This window comes from Dasypus novemcinctus, chromosome 11, assembly GCF_030445035.2.
Source record: "Dasypus novemcinctus isolate mDasNov1 chromosome 11, mDasNov1.1.hap2, whole genome shotgun sequence".
Lineage (NCBI taxonomy): Eukaryota > Metazoa > Chordata > Mammalia > Cingulata > Dasypodidae > Dasypus > Dasypus novemcinctus.
In genome coordinates this window covers 101507496-101533546 of record NC_080683.1, presented here as the reverse complement: position 1 = coordinate 101533546, position 26051 = coordinate 101507496, and the positions used below count along the sequence as shown (strand labels likewise).

The 26051-nt window shown below is 36.9% G+C and overlaps 1 protein-coding gene and 2 long non-coding RNA genes across 26 annotated transcripts in view; 1 reads left to right on the top strand and 2 right to left on the bottom strand.

The window, feature by feature from the left end:
* The window catches only part of TRDN (triadin), a 462763-nt gene that overhangs the window by 159921 nt on the left and 276791 nt on the right, over positions 1-26051 (top strand). For all 22 annotated transcript variants that reach the window (XM_058307371.2, XM_058307382.2, XM_058307378.2 and 19 more), the window contains one exon: positions 11335-11412. In XM_058307371.2, coding sequence (XP_058163354.1) covers positions 11335-11412 — 78 coding nt within the window. The remainder of the gene's footprint in view (positions 1-11334; positions 11413-26051) is intronic.
* Positions 1-26051, bottom strand: part of LOC131280442 (uncharacterized) — a 74835-nt gene that overhangs the window by 38913 nt on the left and 9871 nt on the right. The window lies entirely within an intron of this gene.
* Positions 17581-20180, bottom strand: LOC131280443 (uncharacterized). Its single transcript, XR_009188040.1, has 2 exons — positions 20085-20180; positions 17581-19061 (listed from the first exon to the last, which is right to left on the bottom strand). It is a non-coding gene; the product is annotated as an uncharacterized lncRNA (long non-coding RNA).

The following is a 26051-nucleotide window of genomic DNA, read 5'->3' as shown; positions in this document are numbered from 1 at the left end:
CATCGCTGTTTTTCCAATACCACTGGTAGTTTAAAAATTACCCCCTTGCATTTGATGAAAGGATATTGAGAAAAAGGAAATTCCTGAAGAACCTTGCTTAGGTGTGGTCTAACTAGAGCTGGAGAAACCCTCAGGCAGTCATCCTCACATTATTCTGCATCGGCACATCAAAAATTTATGAGGACTGTCAGGGATGACAATGATAAAAAAGGATTGGCACTTACTTGCTAATGACAGGCCACGCACTACGTGAAGCTCTGTACAGGGATCTTATTTACTTCTCACCAGAACACTTGGAGAAGGGTTGTCACCTCTCTACTTTATAGGTGAGGAAATGGACATAGGAAAAGTTATAGAATTTGCTCAGATAGGTGGAAATTTTCTTCAAGACCGTAGGGAGAATTACAAACATGTTATAAAAGGAGAGTCTTAGGTGTTCTTTTTTCTTCCTTTTCAGCACTCTTTTCTATAATGTAAGACAAACTTATCCCTGTTCCCTTTAAAATTTAAATTGGACGTGTACTCTCAAATCTTACCTACACAACTGACAAAGAAAGCAGGTTACTTATAACTTTAAGTTGTCTTTCCTGGTCAGTGAAAGGAACCTGGTATAGAACGGGCAGGCAGAGTAGATTGTGACCCTACTCCTGAGACTATAAATCGCTTCTCACCAAGACATTTGAGGGAAGCTTGGATAAGGTTGAACTGGTCACAAGCCTGATAAAGTATTACCTGATTCCATGATTAGATTTGAAGCATATTTTATTCTTAATGGTTAGAGTGACAGCAAATTGAGATGAGAGGAAATTTAGAGCAAATTTACTTCTAAAGGTAGTGGGCAGGCTCTGAAGTTATAGAGAATGAAAACAACAGATTCTAGTAGTTTGGGAAATTGATTTAGCAATCAACTGTGCCAGCTGCTCTCTGTCAATATAGTCTTTAGTAGAAACCTAAGTCAAACAGCCAGAAAAGGTACGAGACAAGTCTGGAAGTAGGAGGCATTATTTATTCTCCCTGTTTTATAGTTTACAGAAATGCCAAGGCCACCTATTCCTTAAGAATTCAATGTGTATTCCAGTGTAAATGCCTTTAATATGTTTTGTAAATGTAATGCTTTTATCTCTGGGAACCATCTTTTCTCTTATTTCTTTGCTTCCTTGGTTGTCACTTCCCTATCTTGAGTGGAGTCCCAATGACCAAAATTTTGGTGTAACTTTAGTTTTCAAACTCTGCTTTCAACGTATTCAAGTAGCTTGTAAATCTGAAAAGTAAAACAAAATAAAACCTGAACCGTCACATTTGACCACTGTTCATAAATATACCATGTTATGATTATCTGGTTGGAAAACAACCTTATTACAACTGAGATTTCTTTTGTATTAGCAGCAATGATCAATTAAATCAAATGAATAATAGTCCAGTATTCATTAACCAGTATGTTAATATGTGGGGGAGGAGGCCTAGGGATATAAACAAACCTGAAATTTTAGCTCAAAATTTTATTGAAACGTTATAGTTTGCCTTGAAAATAATGCATTTTTAATTCTATCCAATTATGCACTTTAAAAATATACATAAATCTAGTATTTTAAATATTTGCCATGGAGTAAAGTTTATTTCTAAAAAGATGAGTTATTCTTATTATATAGCTACTCCTACCATGGAAACACTTCAGAGAATAGGCTTACAGCATTCGATAGAGAAGTTTAGTTGTTTGTGACATTGGAAAACAGCCTTTCAGAGACTTAGTTCAAATTAATTATAATGTTGAATTTTGAATTAGCATAATTGATAGTTGAAAACATATTCTTTGTACTTTAAATCATCTATAATTGGAACAAGGGTCATAATGGCAATTACTAATATCGTTCCACTTTAATATTGAGCACAACATTTAAGATCTCTTTTCTTTTAATTATAAAGTGATACCATTGATTATAGAATTCTAAAACATAATATAAAAACATATTTGTTATAATTAACTGGTTACTTAGCACACTTCTAATTTTGTCATCTCTTTTGTTCAATTCCTATCATGTTACATTTCTGAAACAATTATAAGCAAAAAACCAATATGCTGTTGTGCAGAGCACTGCACTGGGAAACTGCATACCTGGATTCCAATTATAAATCACTTGCTGAATTTGGCAAGTCATGTAATCTCTTTGGGCTTCAACAGCCTCATTTTTGGCACTAAAATACGATTCAAGTTATGTATGTGGACCTGAATACTTAAGATCGAAACTCTCCACAACTTATAATTCACATAAGAAGGGAGCTTTAGGAATTAAGAATATATTGCAAGTATTTTATCTTGATTGAGCTATTTAACTAGTAAAGTCACTTTCTTCATCTCTGAGTTTTAGTTCAGTTTTAAGCACTAACTAAGGATAAATGCTTTAATGCTTCACTTTCATGGAAAGTTCCATGCTTTACTAATAAACAAACTGGTAAAGCTTCCACTCAAAGAAAATGAATAGTCCAGAACTATGATTGAAAAAGAATAAATAAAAGTTTCATTATGCATTTTGTTTAAAACTATATCAAGTACTAAAAATACTTTAATGCAGTCTGTTTATTTTAAAACACTCTGGAAACTTCGTAACAGTGGCATGTTGCATTATTCATTTATTCATTCATTCATTCAATCAGTTTTTATTTTCTTGACAAAATATGTATGGAATGCCAAATATCTTCCAGGCTTATGTCCTGAAGTTACCATTAATTAGTAAGAAAAAAACAGACTTTTAAACAAACAAATGCGATGAAAACTGGAGGACAAAGTATACATTATGCACTGTGAGCAAAAAGAGCTGTCAGGGAATATGGACTGAGGACAGTCAGGGAAGACATGAAAAGAGCTAAATTCTGAGCAATGTCTAGAATCTTCCAGGCTCTAGGCAATTATATCAGAGAATTCAAAATCCCACAGATATTGGACATTGCACTGAATGATTCAGTGACAAGTAGACATTGGTGTTCTGTGTCATGAGCTTGTGTGTTTGAGACAGAAACCACAGCCTCTTTAATTTATTTTCCTACCTGCTTTGGCCTTTGTCCTAGAAAAAATTACAGCAAAAACTATGAAATTATTTACCTCAGGAGTGAATACTTACAAATCATTCAAGGGCTATGGTAACAGGTAAAAGTATTTACACTTATGTTGGTCTTCTAAATAAGTTACCAAATACAAAGAAAAAAAAAAGTGGAGTGAAAGAATCTTAACTTTAAATTGGTTCTGTTCATAATGAGTGATCCTGGTTAAGTCACTTATTGCACTATAGATCATTAGAGTGTTTTAACATCTAAACTCAAAGATGCTTTCCACAACCCCAAAATTTATGATTATAATTCTATCCGACTGTTCTTATTACATCTTAAGCATTAGGCATTAACTTCTCTTATAAAGGAGCTACCAGATTTAATGGATCAATGGTATGACCTTGAATCAATCTTATTGCTTTCTTTAGTTGGCTGTGCCATGGCAAATTATTTCTGCTTCATAAATTTGGGATGAGAAACAAAAAAACCCCACTAATATCACCTTTATCATATTTAATCAAAAGGATATATGAAATATGTATTTGGTGACTATTCCTTGCTTTCTTTCATCAAAGTGAATATGCAAATATATAATAACACATGGAAACATTAGGGAAGTTTTTCTTTATCAGGATGCAAAGAAACATTTCCAGTAGAAACACATTGGCCTGGAGGATGCTCTTTGATCTAAGAAGTTGAAAGTTTTCATGTTTCATATACCCTCATAGTAGGGTCATGTTGCCAATTTATATTAAATGATCCATTTGCTTAAGAGTTTTAAATGTATAGAAAATTACAGCAATCCATTTTCAATAAGATGTATCATTGGAATAATCCAATAAAGCAACTGTGGTTTCCTATTCAATGTCCTCTATATATGTCATCTGGCAAAATAGAAAACTATGTAATGCTGGTAACAATGAATAATTAGTCCATAAACCATAACTAGCTGGGTGAATGAAAAAGTTGTTGCCCTTCTCTGGATGTTATATTTCTCGTTTGTTCCCAGATGCTCAAGTCAAACTGTCAGAGTGACCCCTGATTTCTTTCCTTCCTTTCCATATCATTTTCATTAAAAAGTCCTATAGCTCAATCTATTCCAAGATGTATTCTGAATCCATCCACTTATCTATAATTTCTGTTTTTCTCTGACCAATGTATTTAAAATCTCCACCCATTACTCTGAATAGACTCCTTATACCTCTTTCTTGCTAAATTAAAAAAAATGGAGTACTCAGCTACATTTAACTTACTTAGTTGCTGTTTTCTGTCTTTGCCCTCTAGAATGTTGGCTCTGTGAATTAGGATCTGTTGTCTCTTGCTTGCTGTAATAGCTCCAGAGCATAGAAACATGCCTGGTACCAGTAGACACTCATAAATATTTATTGCATGGATGGATGACTCTCCACTGCCACCTGCTTAGTCAACATCATCTCACCTGGGCTTCTCCCAACTGCTCTCCTTACTGCCTCTTATATCTGGCCCTCTGCAAACAGTGGTCTGTTTACTTTTTTCCATACAGAAGCCAGAGTGATCTTTAAAAAACAAAACAAAACAAAACCCTCCAAAAGTTTGCCATTGCCCTTAGATCAAATTCATTCTCACTCAAACAGCCGAAAATGCTCAATGCCAGCTCGTCTGTCTATTGACCTTCAAGCAAGCCAGTCCTAGCAGAGGCCTTATAGTTTACTCTTTTCTCTCTGCAATGCTTTTCCCAGCCATATACCTGAGACTTGCTCCTTTGTATTCAAGTCTGAGCTTCAATGCCTACCCCTTGGAGATTGGGCCACTGGAGAGAGGGCCACTTCATACATGCGCACTGGGAATGCAATTTGAGCAAATACGTAAAGGCCCCCAGGCTACCACTCAACAGTGTCTCCCCAAGACATCATGCCTCAGAAGCCACCTACAACTGCCTAAGGGAAGGGCTGCCTCTTTTTTTTTTTTTTACTTTTTTCTAATTTTTGCAAAACACAGCCTTCTTAGTCAAACCTTGCCAGCAGGGACTGCACATTCCCAGGGAAAAAGCCTTTATCTAATTTGCACAAACCTCCATGGAGGGTAGTAGTGACTCGGCTTAGACAGCTCTCCCTCTATTATCCACTTTAGTGTGGTCTCTTTCCCCCAGTCAGTCTCTGCCTTGCCACTCTATTTTGATGCCCCCTGCTTTTTTCACTTGTTTGTTGCCTGTCTCCCTGCACGTCCAATGTAAGCTCCATGACAACAGGGTCCTTGACCATCATCACTGTTGCCCCTCCCCCCAGAGCTGTCAATCTGTTCTATTGTCCACACGAACCTTCACAACAACCCAGCTGGAGGAGGCATCATTATCCACATTTTTTGAGGCAACTGAGACCTAAATTAAGTGGTAATTGCCTGTTGACAGTCTGTCCCCTCCACAAGACCATGTTCCTACAAGGCACTTATTTGCCTGCTGTCCATCACGTATACCATGGCGTCCTCAGCACAAGCCCTGCGCTCGCTCTGTGACAAATACTCAAGCAGACAATTTCAGAGTTGTGGTGAGTGAATGAGAGTCTGGACTAGCAACTTCAAATCCCGATCTCCAGACCTGGACAACATACCATAGCCGGAGTCATTTATGGTGGGGTTTAGTATCATAAACATTAAAAACGTATCTCTGATATTAAAGTTGAATCATTGCAGTTAAACCATTTGCCACTGACCGAAGGAGTAAATTATCTGTTTTAAAACACTGAGAGATGTGTAACAAATTTTGGGAGCACACTTTGTTTTGCATATATAGTCTGAAACCATAATGGTGAAAGCTTTCTTTTCTCCTTCCTGCTTTACTTTTCCTCCTTATTTTCCCATTGTATCTCTCTGTTTCTGGTTAGTTGTTGTTTTTCCCCAGCTCTGGTTTTTGATTCTCTTTTTCATTCTTTGCCTTTCTCTTTTTATTTTTTAAATTTATATTTTTATTGTCTTTTTAAATTTGATACATAGGTCACACAAAATGTTACATTGAAAAATATAAGAAGTTCCCATATACCCCACTCCCCACCCACCCCCAGTCCTCAAACATCAACAACCTCCCTCATCAGGGTGGCACACTGATTACATTTGATGAATACATTTTGAAGGTCTACTACTCAGCATGGACCACATTTACGTTGTAATTTACACTTATCCCCAGTCCACAATGTCCTGCATTTGTCCCTGCAACATCATTCAGCATAACTCCAAGTCCCGAAAATGCCCCCATATCATACCTCTTCATCCCTCTCCTTGTCCCCAGCAACTCCTGTGGCCACTGTTTCCACATCAATGGTACAATTTCTTCCATTGCTAGAGTCACAATAGTTCTATAGTAGAATACCAGCAAGTCCACTCTAATCCATATTTTATTCCTCCATTCTGCGGACCCTGGGATGGCGATGTCCACTCCAACTCTAAATTGAGAGGGGGCTTAGATTCCACATGGCTGATGGATGCAGTTCTCCTGCTTGCAATTGAAGATTCTCTCAGTTCCCTGGTGTGGTGGATGACCATCCTTACCTCTGTTAGCTAACCTGGGCAAGTTCAATGAACTCTGCCTTTCTCTTTCTTCTCTCTCTCTCCTCCTCTCTTCCCCCTTGCTCCTCCTTATACCTCTCTCTCTCCTCACCTCGCCCTACTTCCTCTCTGATTTCTCATCTATGCCACTTTCACACCACTTTGTCTTGCATTACATAGGACTGTAGGGATTGCCCTTGGGGCCGAGAGGCTCCTAGAGCAGAGGAAATGGGATGCAAAGTGCAGGTGGGAAATTTGACAAGACCCAGGTAAGGAGTGTAAAGATGTCTCTGACTGGAGCAAAACCCTGCCCGCCATCCCCCCCTCCTCCACACAAACTTCTGACCCTCCTCAGATGGTTCCTTATTTTAGAGGTCCTTATTTTATAGGCATATTCACAAATCGGAGATTGTTTTATGAAGACTCAAATGTTTTGCTTTTAAAGAATGGAACTGCTCATTCCCTTCATCTTCTTCAATGTATCAAAGTAGTCCTGACACCTGGGCAAGAAGGGGACTGGATCCAATCACAAAGCACTAAGGCCACCTCCCTCCATTTGATAAATTATCCAAAAGTACAAGAGACTCTGAATAAGGAAACGTGAAAGCCAGGATGCCCCAAGACGCTTACACAATCACATGTCTCAGCCTAATGCTCAAAAACCCCACTTTAATTTCAGTACTTGTTAAATTCTAAACTTTTAAAATACTATTCTGCATGTTGCAAAAAAAAAAAGACTAGAAACTGTGTGCCAACATAAAAGTAAAATTGTTTTAACAAACTTGACTTATTTCCTTTGTAATTTAGATTTTCCTTCTTTGGTTTAGTCTTAGATGTCCAGATATCTTTCTCTATTTTGTTTTGTTTTTGTTTTTAGGAGGTACTGGGGATAGAACCCAGGATCTCATACATGGGAAGCAGGCGCTCAACCACTTGAGCTACCTACATCTGCTCCCCCAGATAACTTTTATGAACCTGAGAGAATAAATTGAGATAGAATTCGCGAGGCCTTTCAGAAGTGTTGTGTTCTTCTCTGTGTAATTCTCAATACCTCCAAGAAATTGCAATGAATACTTAAGGAGTAAAATATGTATTAGATATTAGGAAAAAAATATTATCAACATTTGTTACAAGTTTTAGGGGGTGGGCTTCAGTTGCCAAAAAGATGTTCTCAATCAGAGACTCTTATTTCATCTAGAAACTAAATAAGTTAAACTTTAGAATAGTGAGTTGTTTTTTAAATTACACATCCAAATTCAGTTTATATCCTCCTGCTCAATTTGAGATTCTGAGGAATCCCATTCATCATTTCTAACAAAGTAAAGAAAATACTAGTAACTTAGATTATTAGAAAGAAAGCGCACAATATTCTATTTCCAATGGGATCTGACCAAACCAAAAACAATGAAATTGGCTCATATGAGAAAAAACTCAGAACAATAAAATAATGACAACTTACAAACATGCTATTCAGGTATTATGGAAATAAGCCAGCCCAAATCACTCAAGGAATAAAAATAAAGTAAACTCACTGTATTTGAATGTCAGAGGGATTTTCAGGTAATTTATAAAACGAAGGGCACTTTTCAAGTTCTGATATAAATTTCAACAACCTAAGTCTTCTCTTTAGAGAGTAACAATCCTCAAGAATTCTAAGGGAAAATAGTCCTAATAAAATTATAAGCCTCTCTTCTGTAAATGAGTTCTCCTATTTCTGTCATGTTTAATTTTATTGGTTATGTCTTCGTTTTCTTATTTCAGTCCCTGCTTCAAATCCTTGTATCCTTCAAATACAATTAGGTGGGAGATAAATTGTAAATACATTATGGGAGAAAGGATTTCTTTTTTGAGTATCGATTATGTGTTGGGTACTTTATCATTTAATCCTCAAAGCAACCCTCAAAACTAGCTTCATTTTATAGAGGCCCTAAAAGAGGCTTGGAACCTTCATGAGGTTTCTCAAGTTCACATAGCTAATGAACGGTGCAGCTGAAACTCTAGTCCATAGTCATTTGACTCCTAAGCATGAGGTTTTTAAAAAATAAACAACATTGCTTTTCTTTTAAAATTGTATTATAAATATAATATTGTTTTAATATAATTTATTATATAGCCTATTGTATGTGATGTACAATAATATATTTGTTCGCATGGCAACGTGGTCTCTGATTTCAGTAGCATTCTCTGACGTTATTTGAACATAAAAGACTTCTTTCAGTCGGTATTAAAGCCACATGTCATGCTTAAATATGATGGGCCTGGTTTGTTTTTGGTGTTCCATAGTGCGAGAGAAAGTGGTCCCAAGCAAAGAATTCCCCTGCCCAGGCTAACTCTCACTTTTTACCAGGGAGGTGGGTGGCCATCTTGCTTTCTCTGTCTATTTTGCTTGAGGTCCTACTTTGCCCTTGTGTTCACTGCCTCCCAGCATGCAGTCAGCCATTTTAAAGAGTACGGTATAGTTGATTATAGTTGTCAAGAATTTCTGATATCTGGATATTGCACTTTATGCTGCAAAAGCACTAATTCCTTTATTTTAATAGTTCTACATACTTTGACCTCCACATCATTTTATCATCAGAAATTCTCTGCCTGGAAATTGTCACCCCTAATCCTTCATGGCCCCAGCTTTATCTGTCAAACTCATTTTTGGCCTTCAAGTGCAGATTACAATTAATGTCCTTTAGAAATCCTTCTGCCACATTGCCCCTGTATATCCTAGTTCCCGTTTTAAACTGTATTATAAGGATCTGTCTATAAGTCTGTTTTAGCCTATATATTGAGAGTGCCTTAAAAGTAGGGCTGGACATTTATGATTCTTCAGTGCTTAGCACATAGTAAGTGCTCAATAAAATGTGATTTTTTTTTTAAAATAAATAAAGGAATTTCTAGTCCTCCAGGTAAATCTCAGAATATTTTATAGCATAAATTAGTTGTAATTCCCCATGAAAGAACTTTATATATTCGAAATAAATTTCTAAAGTGCTCATCAAAACTATAAAAGACTATGATATCCGCCTTTTGTTGTTCACAGAAGTATATGACAGAGTAGGAAAAGCTCAAATTAAATGACTACCTTTCCTTAGAAGTACTTTTTTTTTTTTTTAAAGATTTATTTATTTATTTAATCCCCCCCCCCTCCCCCCGGTTGTCTATTCTCTGTGTCCATTTGCTGCGTCTTGTTTCTTTGTCCGCTTCTGTTGTCCTCAGCGGCACAGGAAGTGTGGACGGCGCCATTCCTGGGCAGGCTGCACTTTCTTCCCGCTGGGCGGCTCTCCTTACGGGGTGCACTCCCTGCGTGTGGGGCTCCCCTACGTGGGGGACACCCCTGCGTGGCAGGACACTCCTTGCGCACATCAGCACTGCGCATGGGCCAGGTCCACACGGGTCAAGGAGGCCCGGGGTTTGAACCGCAGACCTCCCATGTGGTAGACGGATTCCCTAACCACTGGGCCAAGTCCGTTTCCCCCTTAGAAATACTTTTGAAAGCCTTAGATTTTAGCTGAGGACAATAATATCAATCGAGCTTCTTTTTAGTGTGCCCAACTTATATTTTCTTTGCTCCCTAAATAAGGAACTTCCATGTTACATTATATTTCTATCAAATCTTTGTCCTTATGAGAAATAACTAAAAATAATATAGATTGATATTTTTCTAAGACTATGGTCTGCATATTATGAAACAGTACGCTTTGCTTTTTGCTTACTAAAATGTGTTCAGATATCAGCCTGTACAGGTTTAACAACCAGAAGAAAATCCCGTATGAGTAGAGATTAATCTCACCTACATGAGGTCCTAGCCCTGGGATTCTCTCCTCACTACCATAGAGAGTGATGTGAGTGCAGCTCCAATGTCTGCTCACTAAACCACAATTTGCCAGAGTGAACTCATTTTTGATGAAGTCTAAAAAAGGAAGACTTTCAGTAAGCAGGCAGCTGTGCTGACGGTTGATAATATCTTGTTGTCAGTGAGATTTTAGAAAGTGCCTGTGCCCACATTCATTCCTGGATAAAAAGCCCACAGAAGGAATTTATGGAATGAAAATGAATAATAAAACATTTTGCAGGCATTCCATATGGGATCATATGTTAGTTAATGTTTAAAGTTCATGGCCAGGGTGGTATTAGTTAATTAAAGAAACCACCTGGGATAAGGAAGCACTTGGAAATGATTGGGGGCTATTATACAGTTCATAATAAGCCCAGAAGAGACTTGAGAGTGTGTTTCAAGGTTCTATAAAACAGAATATAGTTTCCTCTTGGCTCATTATTTACTTAACCACAGGTCATTTATTTGGGCAGAAGAAAATGTACCTGTTCCATATCAAAAAACCTATGAATTTTAACCTTCTTTATTGCCTTATTATATCATTTGAGAATTTTCAGTCAAATGTAAAAAAGATTACTTTTCTATATATTAGAATTCCTCTCAGCTTCAATGATTTTAGTTTCCATAATTGAAAGTGCATATTGAAAATAAATTGCTTTATTTGATCACGTGTAGATTTTCCATTAATGAAGCCCAGTGTATATTTAACAATGTGTATACATCTATGAAAAGTATATGCAGAAATAGCTATGAAGATACCTGAATCTATAAATGTATCCACGAAAAGATCTTACCTAATAATAGTTTCCTTATTGCATAATAATAAGAATTTATGCTTGTGATTATGAATTATGCATGTTGGGGACAGACATAGCTATTTCAGTTGTGGATATTGAATTTGTTAATATTTTATTCTTTTTCCCATCCTTACTCCTGCATTGTGTGCACAGCACAAAGCCCAGCCATACCACCTCCATTACCGACAGAACCAGCTTCCAGACCCACTCCGGAATCACTTACTCTTAAAGGCAAGTACTTTTTTTTCAACCCAAAGTTTTCCTCTATGTAGATGGAACAGAATGTAGAAAAACAAAACAAAATAGTGATAGTAACCAAAATCTAGTGTCTTCTTACATAGCTTTAATCTGTCTAAACTACAATTGACTTTGCCTGAAATGCCTATTTGTCCCTTTTAAGAAGAACAAATATTTCTTCTCAGGATTCTGAGTTGGTGACCTTCAGCTTCCAGAAGCATGTTGGGCATAGGAACCTGCCATACACTTACTGCAGTTTTACCACAACTTGCTCAATTTTGTGTCTTAAGACTTTGGTGCCAGAGTCACCGAGTTTGAATCAGATCTCTACCTCATTTTACTAGCTGTGCCAATGTAAAGAATTACCTAAACAATTCACTGATAATCAGTTTTGTCATCTTTAAGATGGAGCAAGTATACACAGGCCTCATAGGGTTGTGTGAGTGTGTGCATGTATGTGTGTGTGATTCAGCAGTCCAGACTTATAAATGCTGTGCAAATTCCTTCAATAGATGATATTTCAAGATCAACAAAACAAGAGGCAAGTGTTATCGTATACTATATTGTTCGAAGTTTTAGCTCTTTCATTTTTACACCTATTATTTATTAAATCTCACCCATGGGATTGTGTATGATATCTTTCAAAGTACTGGGGAGTCCGAGATTAATAGAAAACAATTCTTGCCCTATTCACAAGAGAGAAAAACACAATAATGACAGTGAAGTTCACTCCTAATTTTTGACAAGGGTAGAAGTGGAAGTGTCTGCTCAGCCTACAACCTTCCTCCCAACCCTGGCTCCATACCACCTGTGAGGATCTTTGTGGACACTCACCCACACTTGTCCAAGTGTTATCCACTCTGTCCAACAGCTCAACAATTTCCCTTTGGTTATGGAGAGTAGGGGCAATCACATTTGTGAAGATTCATACAGGAAATGGACCCCGCAGGCCTTGGAGCAGAGTCAGGGCTGTTTGGAGAAGGAATTTCTGGGGTCCAGGATCTGGAGGATATGAGTGAAGCAACTTCAGGTAGCTGTATCAATGGGCCCCATTGTCTTCTACTCTTTTGGGACAAGATGCAGGCAGAAAGGGTCTCAGCAGAGTCCTCTAAAACACTGTCTCAAGGAGGGACCCTGGCTGTGGGTTCTAAGAGGTGTGCTGTTTACCACAATGTGATGAGAAACAATAAAACAAGTCACCACAAAGAGAAGGGATGGCATCACTCTGCTTGGAAGAGGCCAGGAGAGCCCCATGAGGGCTTCTTAGCAGAGATGACTGTAGGGCATGAATCCCAAGAATAGGTGTTCATCCAGCAGGCATGGAAGGCAAGATCATACCAGATACAATAGCTGGTATTTGCAAAGGCAGACGTGTGAGAAAGAAAGGAGTTGGGTGTAGGGAAATAAGAGTACTTTAGCATAGAGAGAAGGAAGAAGGTATGGAGAAGATTTGAGAGAGCTGATAGAAATGAATGCACAGAGCTCATCATGAAGTAACTTGTAGGCTAAGTTTGATTTATTTTTATTTTTAAATTTTTATTATAAAACAGTGAATAGTAAAATAAACCCTCATTATATCCAGCCTGCCCATACCTTTATCAACTTTTTTCTGTTCTTACTTCATCTGTGTTTTTTCTTCATCTTTTCCTCTCTCCTTTTTTCCCTTCCTACCTTCCTTCTTTTTGTTTTTTTTGGTTGTGTGGTGTTTTTTGTTTGTTTGTTTTGCTTTGCTCTTCAAATTTCTGAAATCATGGCATCTCACCTAGCTAAGGATTTTTTTTTTTAATTTGTGATACCTTTACATGGTTTGAAATGTTCAAGTTATACCGTCCAACTACACCATTCTCCTCCCTATAAGCAAACAATTTGTATTAGTTCACTGTGCAACCTTCCAGAGATATTTTATGCTTATGAGCACAAATATTTCCTCCTAAATTAAGGAGTTTATATTTTATTCTATAGAAGATGGGAGTTTCCAAAGAATGGAATAAATATGTTCATTTATTAAAATCAACTTTGCCACCATCCTACTGGGCTAAACTGGTAGTATAAGATTGGTTGTAGGCACTTGGGAAAACAACAGTCCAAACAAGTTCTAAGACCTCAACTAAGCTGTGCTGTCATGGATGGAGAAAAGCAGATGGAACAGAAAGATATTTGGGAAGAGAATCCGTTGGTCTAAGCATCTGATTGGATATATGTGCTGAGAGAGGAGGAGGAATTTTTAATGATGCCTGGGTTTCTGTATCAGGTATCCAACTGGACAGTGGTGCATTACATGAGATGCAAACCCAGTAAATAGTACAGGAGCAGGAAAGTGATGGGTACAGATTGGAATATGTGAGGAGTTCATGGGACATCCAGGGAAGTTTCTGAGCAGGTCATTTAAAATAGGTACGTAGAACTCAAGAAAATATTATATGCATGTACTCTGGAATTATACCCTCAAGTTAATTTTTCTCTCTTCTATACCTTACCTATCTTTTCCCCATCCCCAACCCCATTCCCAAATGAACTTCCCAGTAATGTCAGAGAATTTTGGTTTATTTTACGTATTTTCAAAGCCCTAGGTCCCATTGATCCTTTCTTGTTACTTAGAGAGTAACCTAGTGTAGTAGTATAGTGATTGACAGCCTATGCCTTAGAGTCACACAGATGTAGTTCAAATTCTGGTTCTGCCATTTTCTACCTAGGTGACTTTAAACATGATATCTGAACTTCCAGGTTCTTTATTTGCAAAATAGTTATGTTAATATTACCTACTACAAAAAGGTATTATAAAGATAGAATAATACCATAATAATTGTTCCTATTATTATTATTGTATGTGATAGTGATGAACTTAGGAAGTTCTTCTTTGGCTTAACACAACTTTTACAAAGAATAGCTGGTAGCTTACCAGCATCAAAATAACTATGATGCGTTTTTTAAAAACGCATATTCCTGCCACAACTTAGATCTAGTGAATAAGATCCTCTGGCAATTTATATAGGGAAAATCTATATTTTTTAACAGGCTTCTCAGTTGAATTTTGTATGCATTAAAATTTGAGGACCGTTTATTCTTCTCTATGTGTAACACATTATACAGATCCAATCAATTGTTTTATGCCAAACACCTCAAATTGCTAGCCAGGTCCAAATAGTTTCTTATTTATTTTTATTTTTTTAAATTACATTTGAATGCCATTGTTGGGAGATATGGTATCAAATTGACCACAGACTCCAGGAATCCTTTTTGTCTACACATTCAGATTTCACACATTCAAAAGCCAGGAAATGATTTGAATAGGTGAGCTAGCAGGTGAATTTCCTAAGGCTGTATCCTGACATCAGCATGCTTTGGGCACATATCTGACCATATACTGGCTAAACCATGCCTACCTATATTCTCTTCAACTCATGTTTAGAATATTGTTTGCTATAACTGTATGTATTTTATTTGGGATATTCATAAAACCTGAAAAGTACACACTATTACTGCCAACTAATAAATGAAGTCTTGGAATTTGTTTAATAATGCTAAATAAATAAATAAATTGAAGGACTGGAAAAGCCCTGCATTTCTGGTACTATGCCCAGGGGTCTTTCTGCTACATTATAATGCAGACTTTGCTGTTTGAGGATCCTATTATCATGTCTTCTAAGATAGTGGCAAGTTTTAGAAAATTAAAAAATAAAAGATTTTTTTGCTTTGTATATCATACTGTCTGTGATAGAAGGATCACGTTTTCATGACAGTTGGGAGTGCCCGAGCCAAACTTTAATGTGCACACAAATCACCTGAGAGTCTTGTTAAATGCAAATTCTGATTCCATAAGTCTGGTGTGGGGTGTGAGATTTTGCATTTTTAACAAGCTTCCAAATGTCCAGAACCACATTTGAGAAACAAATCCCTAGGTGATTCTAGCAGGGAAGTAAAGGACAATTGGGTATTTCTAAAAATGTTTCTAACGCAGTATTAGTCACTTGAATGATCTGTAATCAGTCATACATCTTTCAGAATGGCCCAAATGCCACTGGCCGAGAGTATTAGTAGTTTGGAAATGGTTTCAGGTCAAGAGTACCTAAGTATTTCAGAAAGGCACACGAAGGAGCAGAAAAAATATCATTGAGAATGTGAGAAATGGTTACATTTTTCTTGTAAATTCTAACAATTTTACATTGCTCAAACATTCTGAATCTATCACCTGATCTATAAAGACCAGGGCTTGAAACATTTGCCTCCCTTCCATTTCAGCTTTATTGATTTTTTAAAAAATTTGAACATTTATGTAATCTAAGTATCTTTTAAAAAAATTAAAAAGTATATTTTTAAAAAGTACTTGTGGGAAGCGGACTTGGCCCGGTGGTTAGGGAGTCCGTCTACCACATGGGAGGTCCGTGGTTCAAACCCTGGGCCTCCTTGACCCACGTGGAGCTGGCCTATGCGCAGTGCTGATGCGCGCAAGGAGGGCCGTGCCACGCAGGCGTGCCCCCGCGTAGGGGAGCCCCACGCGCAAGGAGTGCGCCCCATAAGGAGAGCTGCTCAGCACAAAAGAAAGTGCAGCCTGCCCAAGAATGGTGCCGCACACACGGAGAGCTGACACAAGATGACGCAACAAAAAGAAACACAGATTCCTGTGCTACTGACAACAACAGAAGCAGACAAAGAAGAACACACAGCAAATAGATACAGAGAACAGACAATGGGGGTGGGGGTAGGGGAAGGAGAGAGAAATAAAATAAATTAATAAAAATAAATAAATAAAAATAAAAAGTACTTGTAAATCAACTGTAGAAACATTGAAAAAAATTAAAATTTGAACATCTTTGGTAAGTCAAGTTTCCCAGTATCTATTAATTTCCACTCTTCTGTTTCACCAATCCATCTGCCTGATCCCTTTGAGTGAGTGACAGTTATATGAAGACAATTTCCTCTTGAACTAATAATTTCTTAAATTCCTGATCAATCTACATAAACCCTAAATTTAATTAATAGATTAGCAAAGCAGCTGAAATATTTAACCTATATAATTAGAATTGTGGAGATATTTCTCTTAGAATAATCAATGATTTTGCCTTTTCATATCCTTTGCACAGTATATGGTTTATAACTAGCATATACTCCCAACTGGCATTATCTTCTGTATGTGCTTATAACTGATAATAGTTAAATGTTTTAAACTTTTTCTTAACACACAATACTCAGATATAACCGTGTTCATAGTGAAGGTAATAAAACAAGAAAAACTAAGAGTAATCGCATCATTGGTTACAAATGTGTATCATTTACCTAAAGTATAAGCAAGTAATCTAGGACAACAACAAAAAGCCCCCCCACAAGAGAAAAATCAGAATTAAATTTCTTTTAGCATTTTAACTATAATGGCTCAGGTGACTTGATGTAATTTGGCATAAAACTGACAGATAACTCTATCTCACTGCCCAAATGTACATAGGACAAGAGACAACCTATAAATAATTGTGTCACTTTACATTTCATAGTATTCTAAGCCTGTTGCTGTGGTGAGATGGACATAAATCAAGGGACCCAGCTCCTCAACATTTTGATGGTCAGAAATATTCAAGTGTTTGACTCTAGCGCGTTTGGCCTACCAAAGGTTCATAAAACACCAAGCAGCAAATGTTTTGCCTATCAATCCATCACTTGGAAAAGGATATGTTGTTTAAGTAAGACACTTAGGTTCTACAGTTATATTTAAAGATCAATTTAATTGGACATTTCAACTCTAGAACTCAGTAGTATGTTTAAGTGAACCAAATAACAATGTCACCCGGTGGCCTGAATTCAGAGTCTACTGTTAATGTGCAGGGGTGCATAGTCTTTACACCAAGGATGTAGCACTGGAGCTTCCCAAGGATGCTGTGCTGAAATCATGGGCTTTGTTGGGGCTTGCAGATGTGCTGCCTGGGACTTCATTAACATAATTGATTAAGAACTAGGACATATTTAGTATTAATCAAGCTGTTTTTAGTGAGGCTGATTATGCACAGTCCTCTCCATGTACTATTTTAGTCCGGTACTTCCTTAGGACCAAGTTGCAAGAAAATGGCATTATGTAAAAAAGGAGAACTGACATGCAGCCTAAAGTATACTACCAGTATTTGCTTTAAGGAATATAGTTCTAAGAGGAAGTCAAAATAAAGAATCTTAAACATATTTTCTTTTTAATGTTTATAATAAGGTCAAAGTTACATGTAGATTGGATTATTAGGTCCATTTTTCAGGAGTTTGGGAAGAAATAGAACTGTGTCAGTAGAAATCTAAAAAATCATGGTCCTTTTTACTGGTGAAACACTCTACACATCTGTAGACCTCTTAAACGCATCCTTTGTGTTTTTATAGCACTTGAATACATTTTCAAGCACACACTTCCTTCTGCAAAGAATGGGCACAACTTTGTTTGATCATCTAATGCCTGGAAATCTTACCTTGCCTTCCTGAATTTCTCTCTTCTTTCTATAATTGTATACCATAATGAAGTTTTTATTGCTTTGACTCTTTGGAAGTAAAGGAACTACTTGTATAATAAATCATATATTTCCTTTGACATCTACTTTAATTTTTAGAATATATTTGGCCACAAATTGGCTGTGATGGTGTTAAAAGATCTTATATAATGACCACTTCAAACAATTATCAGCAGTCAATGCCATCACTTTCCGTTTAATTTTGAACCTAACTCCTAATTGAAATATAGCATTAATTCTCATGATTTTCAAAAAACTATTAAAACTTGTAACAGAATCCATTCCCATGTCTATTGGGAACTCTTACTAAGGCTGAAACACTGCAAGCTCAAAGAGACACTGTAGCTATTTATCTGTTCCACAAATTGAGCCAATATATAAATATGAGGTTTTTTCTCTCCAAATCAAATGGTATCCTGTTCTTTTAACATTACAGGTGATTTTAATTCTCAGCAAAGAAGCCTTATTTTCACCAAATATTTGTCAGACAGTGGCTGACATATATTTCAAGATGAATTAACCCCTTACTATTCTCAGGTTTTATACAAGCCTCAGTTCTTAAGCAGTACAGTTTCAGGCAATGCCTTCCATCACCTCTCCAACCACCAAGAAAAGCAGAAAAGTTCTTTCATAAAATCTTGTATGAGCAAAATAACAAAATAAGATCCAATTAATACTTTATCAATAATGCCAGCAGATTCTTTTCTTCCCACACTCAACACAGTTTTCTCCTCAAAACACCTTATTTTAGTGTCTTTGATCTCAGAAGAATTAGACTTCCACCTACAACATTATTATAGTTTGTAAAAGGCTTACTGATGCAAAGTACCAGAAATGAGTTGGCTGGTAAAACTTGCAATTCCAAGGCCATGAAAAGTCTGACTTCAAGGCACCATAATAGATGCTTTCTCACCAAAGTCAGCTGCCCCACGTTGAAGCAAGATGGCCTCCAATCTCTGCTGAGGTTTGAGCTCAGCTGAGGGCAACCAGGCATTGGCTCATCTCTCCCTGGGCCTCAGTGCTTTGAGCCTTTCTGGGCTGCTTTCCTCTTGAGCTGCTCCATAGGCCCAGCCTCTTGCAGGCTTCATGCTTAAACAATCCTTTAGTCACATGGCAGGCTCAAACATGGTGGCTTCTTTTTCCTGTGTCTGTGTTTCTCTCTCGGTGCCTCTGTTTTTATAGGACCCAGCAAGAGAGAGGAGATTCAAAATGAATCATGCCTTACTGAGGTGGTCTAATCAATAGCCCAAAAGTATATTATCAAGTAATCTAATCAAAGGACCTCAACTGGATTTAATGTAATCAAAGGGTATCACATCCACAGGAGTAGATTAGTTTTTAAAACATAATCTTTCTTTCGGGGGTTCAAAAAATAAGTTCAAACTGCCACATGCACATTTAGTGTTAAATCACCATGACTCCTCTATTTTGGCAAAGATATGGAACAAAAAAGATAAATGATCCTTTATAAAGTATATATCTTATACTTAAATTACTTTTACTATTCCATGATAAATGAAAATTGTACATGAATGAAGTTAATATGGTAAGGTCAGTAAGTACTGTGTCATCCTTCCATGTGAACAAATATATTACTGGCATTCACTTAGTATGATAATTGTAAATAACACAATAAGTGCCATCACCCATATATGAGGAAGATTAACTCTAGAGAGAAGACTGGAGTCCTGGCTCCCAATCTCAGGTATGACACTAATCAATTTTGTGATCTTTAAAAGTCAAAAGCCTTCTCAAGGACCTCCATTTCTGCACTATAAACTGTGGGTCCTGGACTTTACATCCAGAGCGTTCAAGCTTATTTTCTCAGGCCAGTGGTGGCAATGAGCCGCCTCAAGAGCAGAGTGCAGGCTCCATGGCTTTATGTAGTGGGGAAATTGCTACTATGTTTGGCTAAGACATTGTCCTGGCCTCTAATGAGATGTCAGATTTGTCAGGGAATCCAGGTGAATTGCAACATAATGAATAATAATTTGAAATATTTTTTACTGATGTGCAAATACGAGTTGTGCAGATCATAAAGGCTGGGAGGAAGATGAGATATGAGTGAGGCAAGACTATACAGGGAAAACACGCAAGACTGGCAGAGGGCCATAAAGAATAAGTTGGTGGGAATGGTATAGATAGAAGGAGGAAAGGGAATTATATGAACCTTATTATAAGATAATTTCTTACCATAGGATGCAGCCGAGGACAATGTTCTACCGTAGTAATGTTTTATTTACAATTCTATTAAACCAAGAATTTTATCATCTTAACTCTTCAGTGATATTCTGAGAAGCAAATAACATAAAGTAATAAAATACAAAATTTGGCCACAGTTCTTATTCTATAACTCTATGACAAAATAGATTTTATTGAGCTTTAGACCAATATAATATTTTTCTTTGTTTTGTGGTGAAATAAACTCATGTATTTCAGTGATTTTTAATGGGATTGAACTTTACTTATAAATTTGGATAAAATGTATGAACTAAACTAGTTTTATTACCAATTTAACCTAGAACATAGCTAAGAGGACTAAATGAAATAATGCATGCAGCAGCACTGTACATTTTCTAGCACAGTTAGGTACTCAACCATTAGCTGCTATATTATTATTATTATCATCTTTATTTCAGGAAATATCTCTTATATGTATAGTAAACCATTAATTTTATGATAGTTTATATTATTATCTATGGAAGACAATAAGGTAATTGCTTTTATGGTGTTGGTTAGTGTTCATGAAACACCGACATGATTCCTTTATAAAGGATCAGGTCATATCCTGAAGGGATTATGTACACAGCTAAAGCTTTTTACACCTTACCCCCACCGACTGTGTGAGCCTACTGAAGCTACTGAGCAGAGGAGTCCTATGATTAGATTTGCATTAAAATGCCAGGGTGACAGCTATAGACAGGGCAGATTGGTAAGGGGTGGGGACTAGTGGGTTTGAGGATAATATGAAGTTAGAAAGTTAATTTTCATGGGGAAATATACCACTTTTCTTTTAAATAATCATATTTAACCCTCAAAATGACTCTATGCAGTGAATATGATTTACACCATTTTACAGAGAATATGAGAGAATTTAGGCAAGTTGGCTGAAATATAATAACACAGCTCTACAGTGGTATAATTGGAACTGAAAACCTGATGCCACTGAACAGGGCCCAATCCATTTCCATTATCTTAGACTTCTATTTAGGTGTTATGGCTGAGCATAATTGCTAAGTTTCTGGTCTGACTTGAATAGATGAATGGCACTAAGAATAAAAAGAGTAGGCTTTGGGAAATGATAATGAGTTTTGGCCTTGCTGGATGCCACAAGGTCCCTGGAATACTACAAAGGAGTAATTAAGAGAGGTCAATGTCTATACAATTATAAAGATGTGGGCAGAGTTACGGCAAAGGGGCTAGCAAAATTAGGATGTCTTCATCTCCCCCAGACCTGCAGGGGCAGGGAAATAAGTGGTTTCCAAACCACAGGTACCTATGTAAGAAAGCTGCCCTATCAGAATTCTTCCCTTTGGTTGGGGAACATAATCTCCAATAATCTGTGAAATGATGTGGGCAATTCACAGCGATCCAAGGAGGGAGCTAGGGAATAAAAATGGTGATTTCTCTCTTTTTTCCTGCCCTTTTATCCCTTGCTATTGCACCTCTACCCTTAGGCCAAAATCAGCCTGAATTCAGAAGCCAAGGGCAAAGGCCTTGGTTAAAGCAATGTATAAGGGTCAGTCCTTTGTAGATTGGCCAAGTTTACAATAAAAACTATTATTCTAATAGTGATTCTGTAGAAAAACAGAACTTTAAAAGGTTTGAAAGAGTTAGAAAGTTAATTCTCATGGGGAAATACCATGCTACTTTTCTTTTAAATCATCATAATTTAATCCTCAAAATGACTTCAGATGAAAACGAAGATTTTCAGAAATCTTCAGATGGCATCCACAACAAAAAAATAAAAACAACAAGCAAAATCAAAATAAAATAAAAGCAATAGTATTTTATGTAGTTATTCAAAGATACACGTGCATATGGATTGTTAATTTCTCACCTTAGTACAAGTCAACAAACTTTAATTGAACACTTGCTATATTGCTATATGGAGATGGGAAACAAGCTATCTCTAATTACTTTCTGAAATGTGAAAGCACTGAATGGACAAAAATAAAAAACAGAGTCTTTCTCTTTCATACACACACACTCTCTTTCACTGCTATGAAAAAGCAAAAAAGAATGTATGTGGCAACTTTCATCAATATAAAGGTAATATATTAAAATTAATCACTCATCCAAAAAGCTATTTTCATTTTTAAAGGTTGGGGGAAAATCTACTTTATCTATTTTTAATATTCAGCTTAATTAAAATTGGAAAAATTTTTTGCGTGAATTGGAATGCATTAAATAATCTTTGTGCATTCCATTCTGCATACTGAGTTTAGAAACATTGATTATGATAGAGCTGAAAATAAGTTTTACAGTAATGATGTAGAAGTTGGCATTACTTTTCTGTCTATATCTCTGTTAGATTTCAAGGTTTTGATAGACTGAATCTTCCTCAAGATCCATTTTTCATATTGCAGGGGAAAAAACAGGGCTTGGGGTCATCCCTAGATTTGAAATTTGTTCTGCCATTTATGAATTTATGTTTTATGAATTCGGGCAAGTTACACATCCTCCCTGAGACTGATTTCTCACAGATTATAGGATATGTCTACCCTTACCTGAGGACCAATTTATCCTAATGGAAGGAAGGTTATATGAGATTTTTTCCTATAACTGTTATATTAGTCAGCCAAAGAGGTACTGATGCAAAATACTAGAAATCTGTTGGCTTTTATAAAGGGTATTTTGTGGGGTAGATGCTTACAGTTACCAGGCCGTAAAGCAAAAGTTACTTCCCTCACCAAAGACTGTTGCCATGTGTTGGAGCAAGATGGCTGCCGATGTCTGCAAGGGTTCAGGCTTCCTCTTCCTCTTAAAGCTCCTTGGTTCCAACTTCTTCCAATTCAGCTTCAGCTGGGATAAGTCTTGTCTCTCTCCTGGGGCTGGTTCCTCTCTGGGTTCGGCTGCTTTGCTCTCTCCACAAGGCCAGCTGTAGACTCTCAGGTGAATAACTCATCTCTCTTCCCTGGGCCTCTGCCATGCCTAATGGAGTCTTCTCTCCTTCTCATGTATCTGCTACTCTGTGTGTTTACTTCCCAGGACTCCATTATCATAATTCTAACTTTTTCTTCTGCCATGGTATTTTCTCTGTGAGTGCCTATACCCATCAAGGCTACTGATGTGACCCAATCAAAGCCTCAATCATTATTTAATCAAGTAAAAGTGAAACCTCTGAATCCAATCCAATCTAATAGGCCCAGAGGAACAGACCAGTTCACAAACATAATCCAATATCGATTTTTGGAATTCATAAACAATATCAAACTGCTACAACTATTATTTCCCATCTCCTTGAAATTATTGTGGTTACCCCCAAAACTGAATATTTCTCCTTTTTTTCCTTTACACTAACTATATAATATCAAGTTATTATTGAGAACCTTTCTCCAAAATCTTTGTCAGAGTTAAGGAAGAAATAGAATACACTATCTTGAAAAAGTTTGGATTTAGACTAAGACCTAGAGTGCTTCAGAGCATTTACTTCATGAGTGGTATTGTAATACTGAAAGCTCTCAGCTTGTACTGCAGGACCTGAGCAATCACTCTGTACCTACTTCTTTCAGGGGCATAGTACACTTGTAATGCTCAGCTCATAGTCAAGTATCACCCACCAGTTTAGACTCTGTGCATTACTTTCCCCAGTTTCCCACATTCATTCAGTCCTCCTGGGTTTGGTACTCTGCTGGCTCCCTCAGACCCTAACCTTAATCTCTCTCAAAGTCCTTATTGTAATTGTGAACTTTCTTACTTCTTAGTCTCTCACCTGGAGTTCCCAGAAGGAACCCTTAGCAAGGGGTTTGACATAAGGTACAAGAAATATTTGTTGATTAAATTAATAACTGGTAGATGTAAAAGCCTTTGTGTAGTCATTGAACAAATACTCTAGAACTGCTGGCTGTTAGTTGTTTGTTTGTAACTGACCATAAGCAGAGCTGATATTTGAGAATAATTCAGCCATCGCTAAAGGAAAAGGCAAGACAACAATGGTTTCAGGTCCTTAGTTATGCCAGATAACTTAAGAGAAGTCCTTAATTTTGAGAGTGTTGCTGTCATAGGAACTTAAATATCTAAATATAGTTTAAAGTGAGGTATTCTACCATGTTTCTATAATGTTCCATTACTTCAAGAGTTCCAAATAAAATTTGGGAAAATTGTAGGAAAAAAGAAAATTTTAAAAATGTACTATGTTCTTTGGCTACCTTAGTCAACTTCCTTAAAATGTGATCCCCAATCCAGGTGAGTATTAAACACTCCAGCAATTAATCCTGTATTTTTCTTGCTAATTTACTTTCTTTTTTATTTTTTTAGATTTATTTTTATTTATTTCTTCCCCCTCCCCCTTGTTTTCCCCATTGTCTGCTCTTCGTGTCCATTTGCTGTGTGTTCTTCAGTGTCTGCTTGTATTCTCATTAGGCAGCTCCAGGAATGGATCCTGGGACTTTGGAGTGAGAGAGAGGCTCTCTTGAGCCGTCTTATCTCTCTGTTCTGCCATGTCTTCTTATTTTCTCTCCTCTGTGTCTCTTGTTGTGTCCATCTTGCTGTGCCAGTTCTCCACAGCAGCTGGCAATCCTGTGCAGGGCCGCATTCCCATGTGGGCTGGCACTCTGTGCGGGTCAGCTTGCCCTCAGTGGGAGGTTCTGGGCATCAAACCCTGGACCTCCTATATGGGAGATGGGAACCCAATTGGTTGAGCCACATCCATTTCTCCTAATTTACTTTCTTGTCTGATTTTCACACAAAAAGTCCCTATTTATTTGCTCTTTAAAAAAGGAGATTTTCCCTCCTACTTATTCCCTAACTACTCTCTGCATATATTTTCCCAAAGAATTGATAAGGAAAATATAAGAGATCAGTCCAAGAACTCTTCCAGTTTTCCAACAATCTGCTGGCCACGTAATTTTTTTCATTTCCCTTCAGTCAGGTATTGTGTTCGTTTACTGTCATCTCTCCCTGAAACGCATTCTTTTGGTTACAGTCCTTTTCTTCTTCAACATTTATCCATGTTCTGCAGTTTAACCTCTTAAAATGTCCTCTATCTATGGCCCTCTTCAGCTCCTCCTCTGTTGCTCTACTCTTACTGATGACTAAGCTTCTTGAGAGAGTTGTTGTATACCAAGATAGTTTTCAGAAATCATCTCTATTCATTCTTTTGAAAAAAATGAGATAGAATACACAAACCATAAAATTCATCCTTTCAAGTGTGTAATTTGGTGTTTTTAGTTTATGCACATAGTTGTGTAATCATCAATCACCGCAATCTAATTCCAGAACATTTTCACCATTCCAGAAAAAAAAAAAAAACATACTCATTAGCAGTCACTCCCTATTCCTTCCTCCCCAGCTCCCTGCCAAGCACTAATCTACTTTCTATGTTTAAGGATTCGCCTATTCTGAACAGTTCATACAAATGGAATCTTACAATATGGGGCCTTTTTTTGTCTGGTTTCTTTCATTTAGAGTAATGTTTTTAAGGTGGATCCCCACTTGACACATGTATCAACAACTCAGCAGTATATTCCATTGTATGGATATACCACAGTTGTTTATCCATTCATCAATTGATGGATATTTGTGTTGTTTCCACTTTTTGATATTATAAATAATGTTGTTATGAACATTTGTGTACAAGTTTTTGTACAAACATATGCTTTCAATTCTCTTGAGTATATATGTAGAAGTAGAACTTCTGGGTTATATGGTAACTCTGTATTTAACTTTTGGAGGAACTACCACAGTTTTCCAAAGCAGCTAAACAATTTTACATTCTTACCAGAAATGTATGAGGTCTAATTTCTCCACGTTCTGGACAATTGTTATTGTCCATTTTTAAAGTTATTATTATTGTCACCATAATGGGTGTGAAGCAGTATCTTGGTGTGGTGTTTTGATTTGCAAGTCCCTAATAATTAGAGATGTTGAGTGATTTTTCATGTGTTATTGGACATTTATATGTCTTATGTGGAGAAATGTTTATTCAGATCCTTTGAA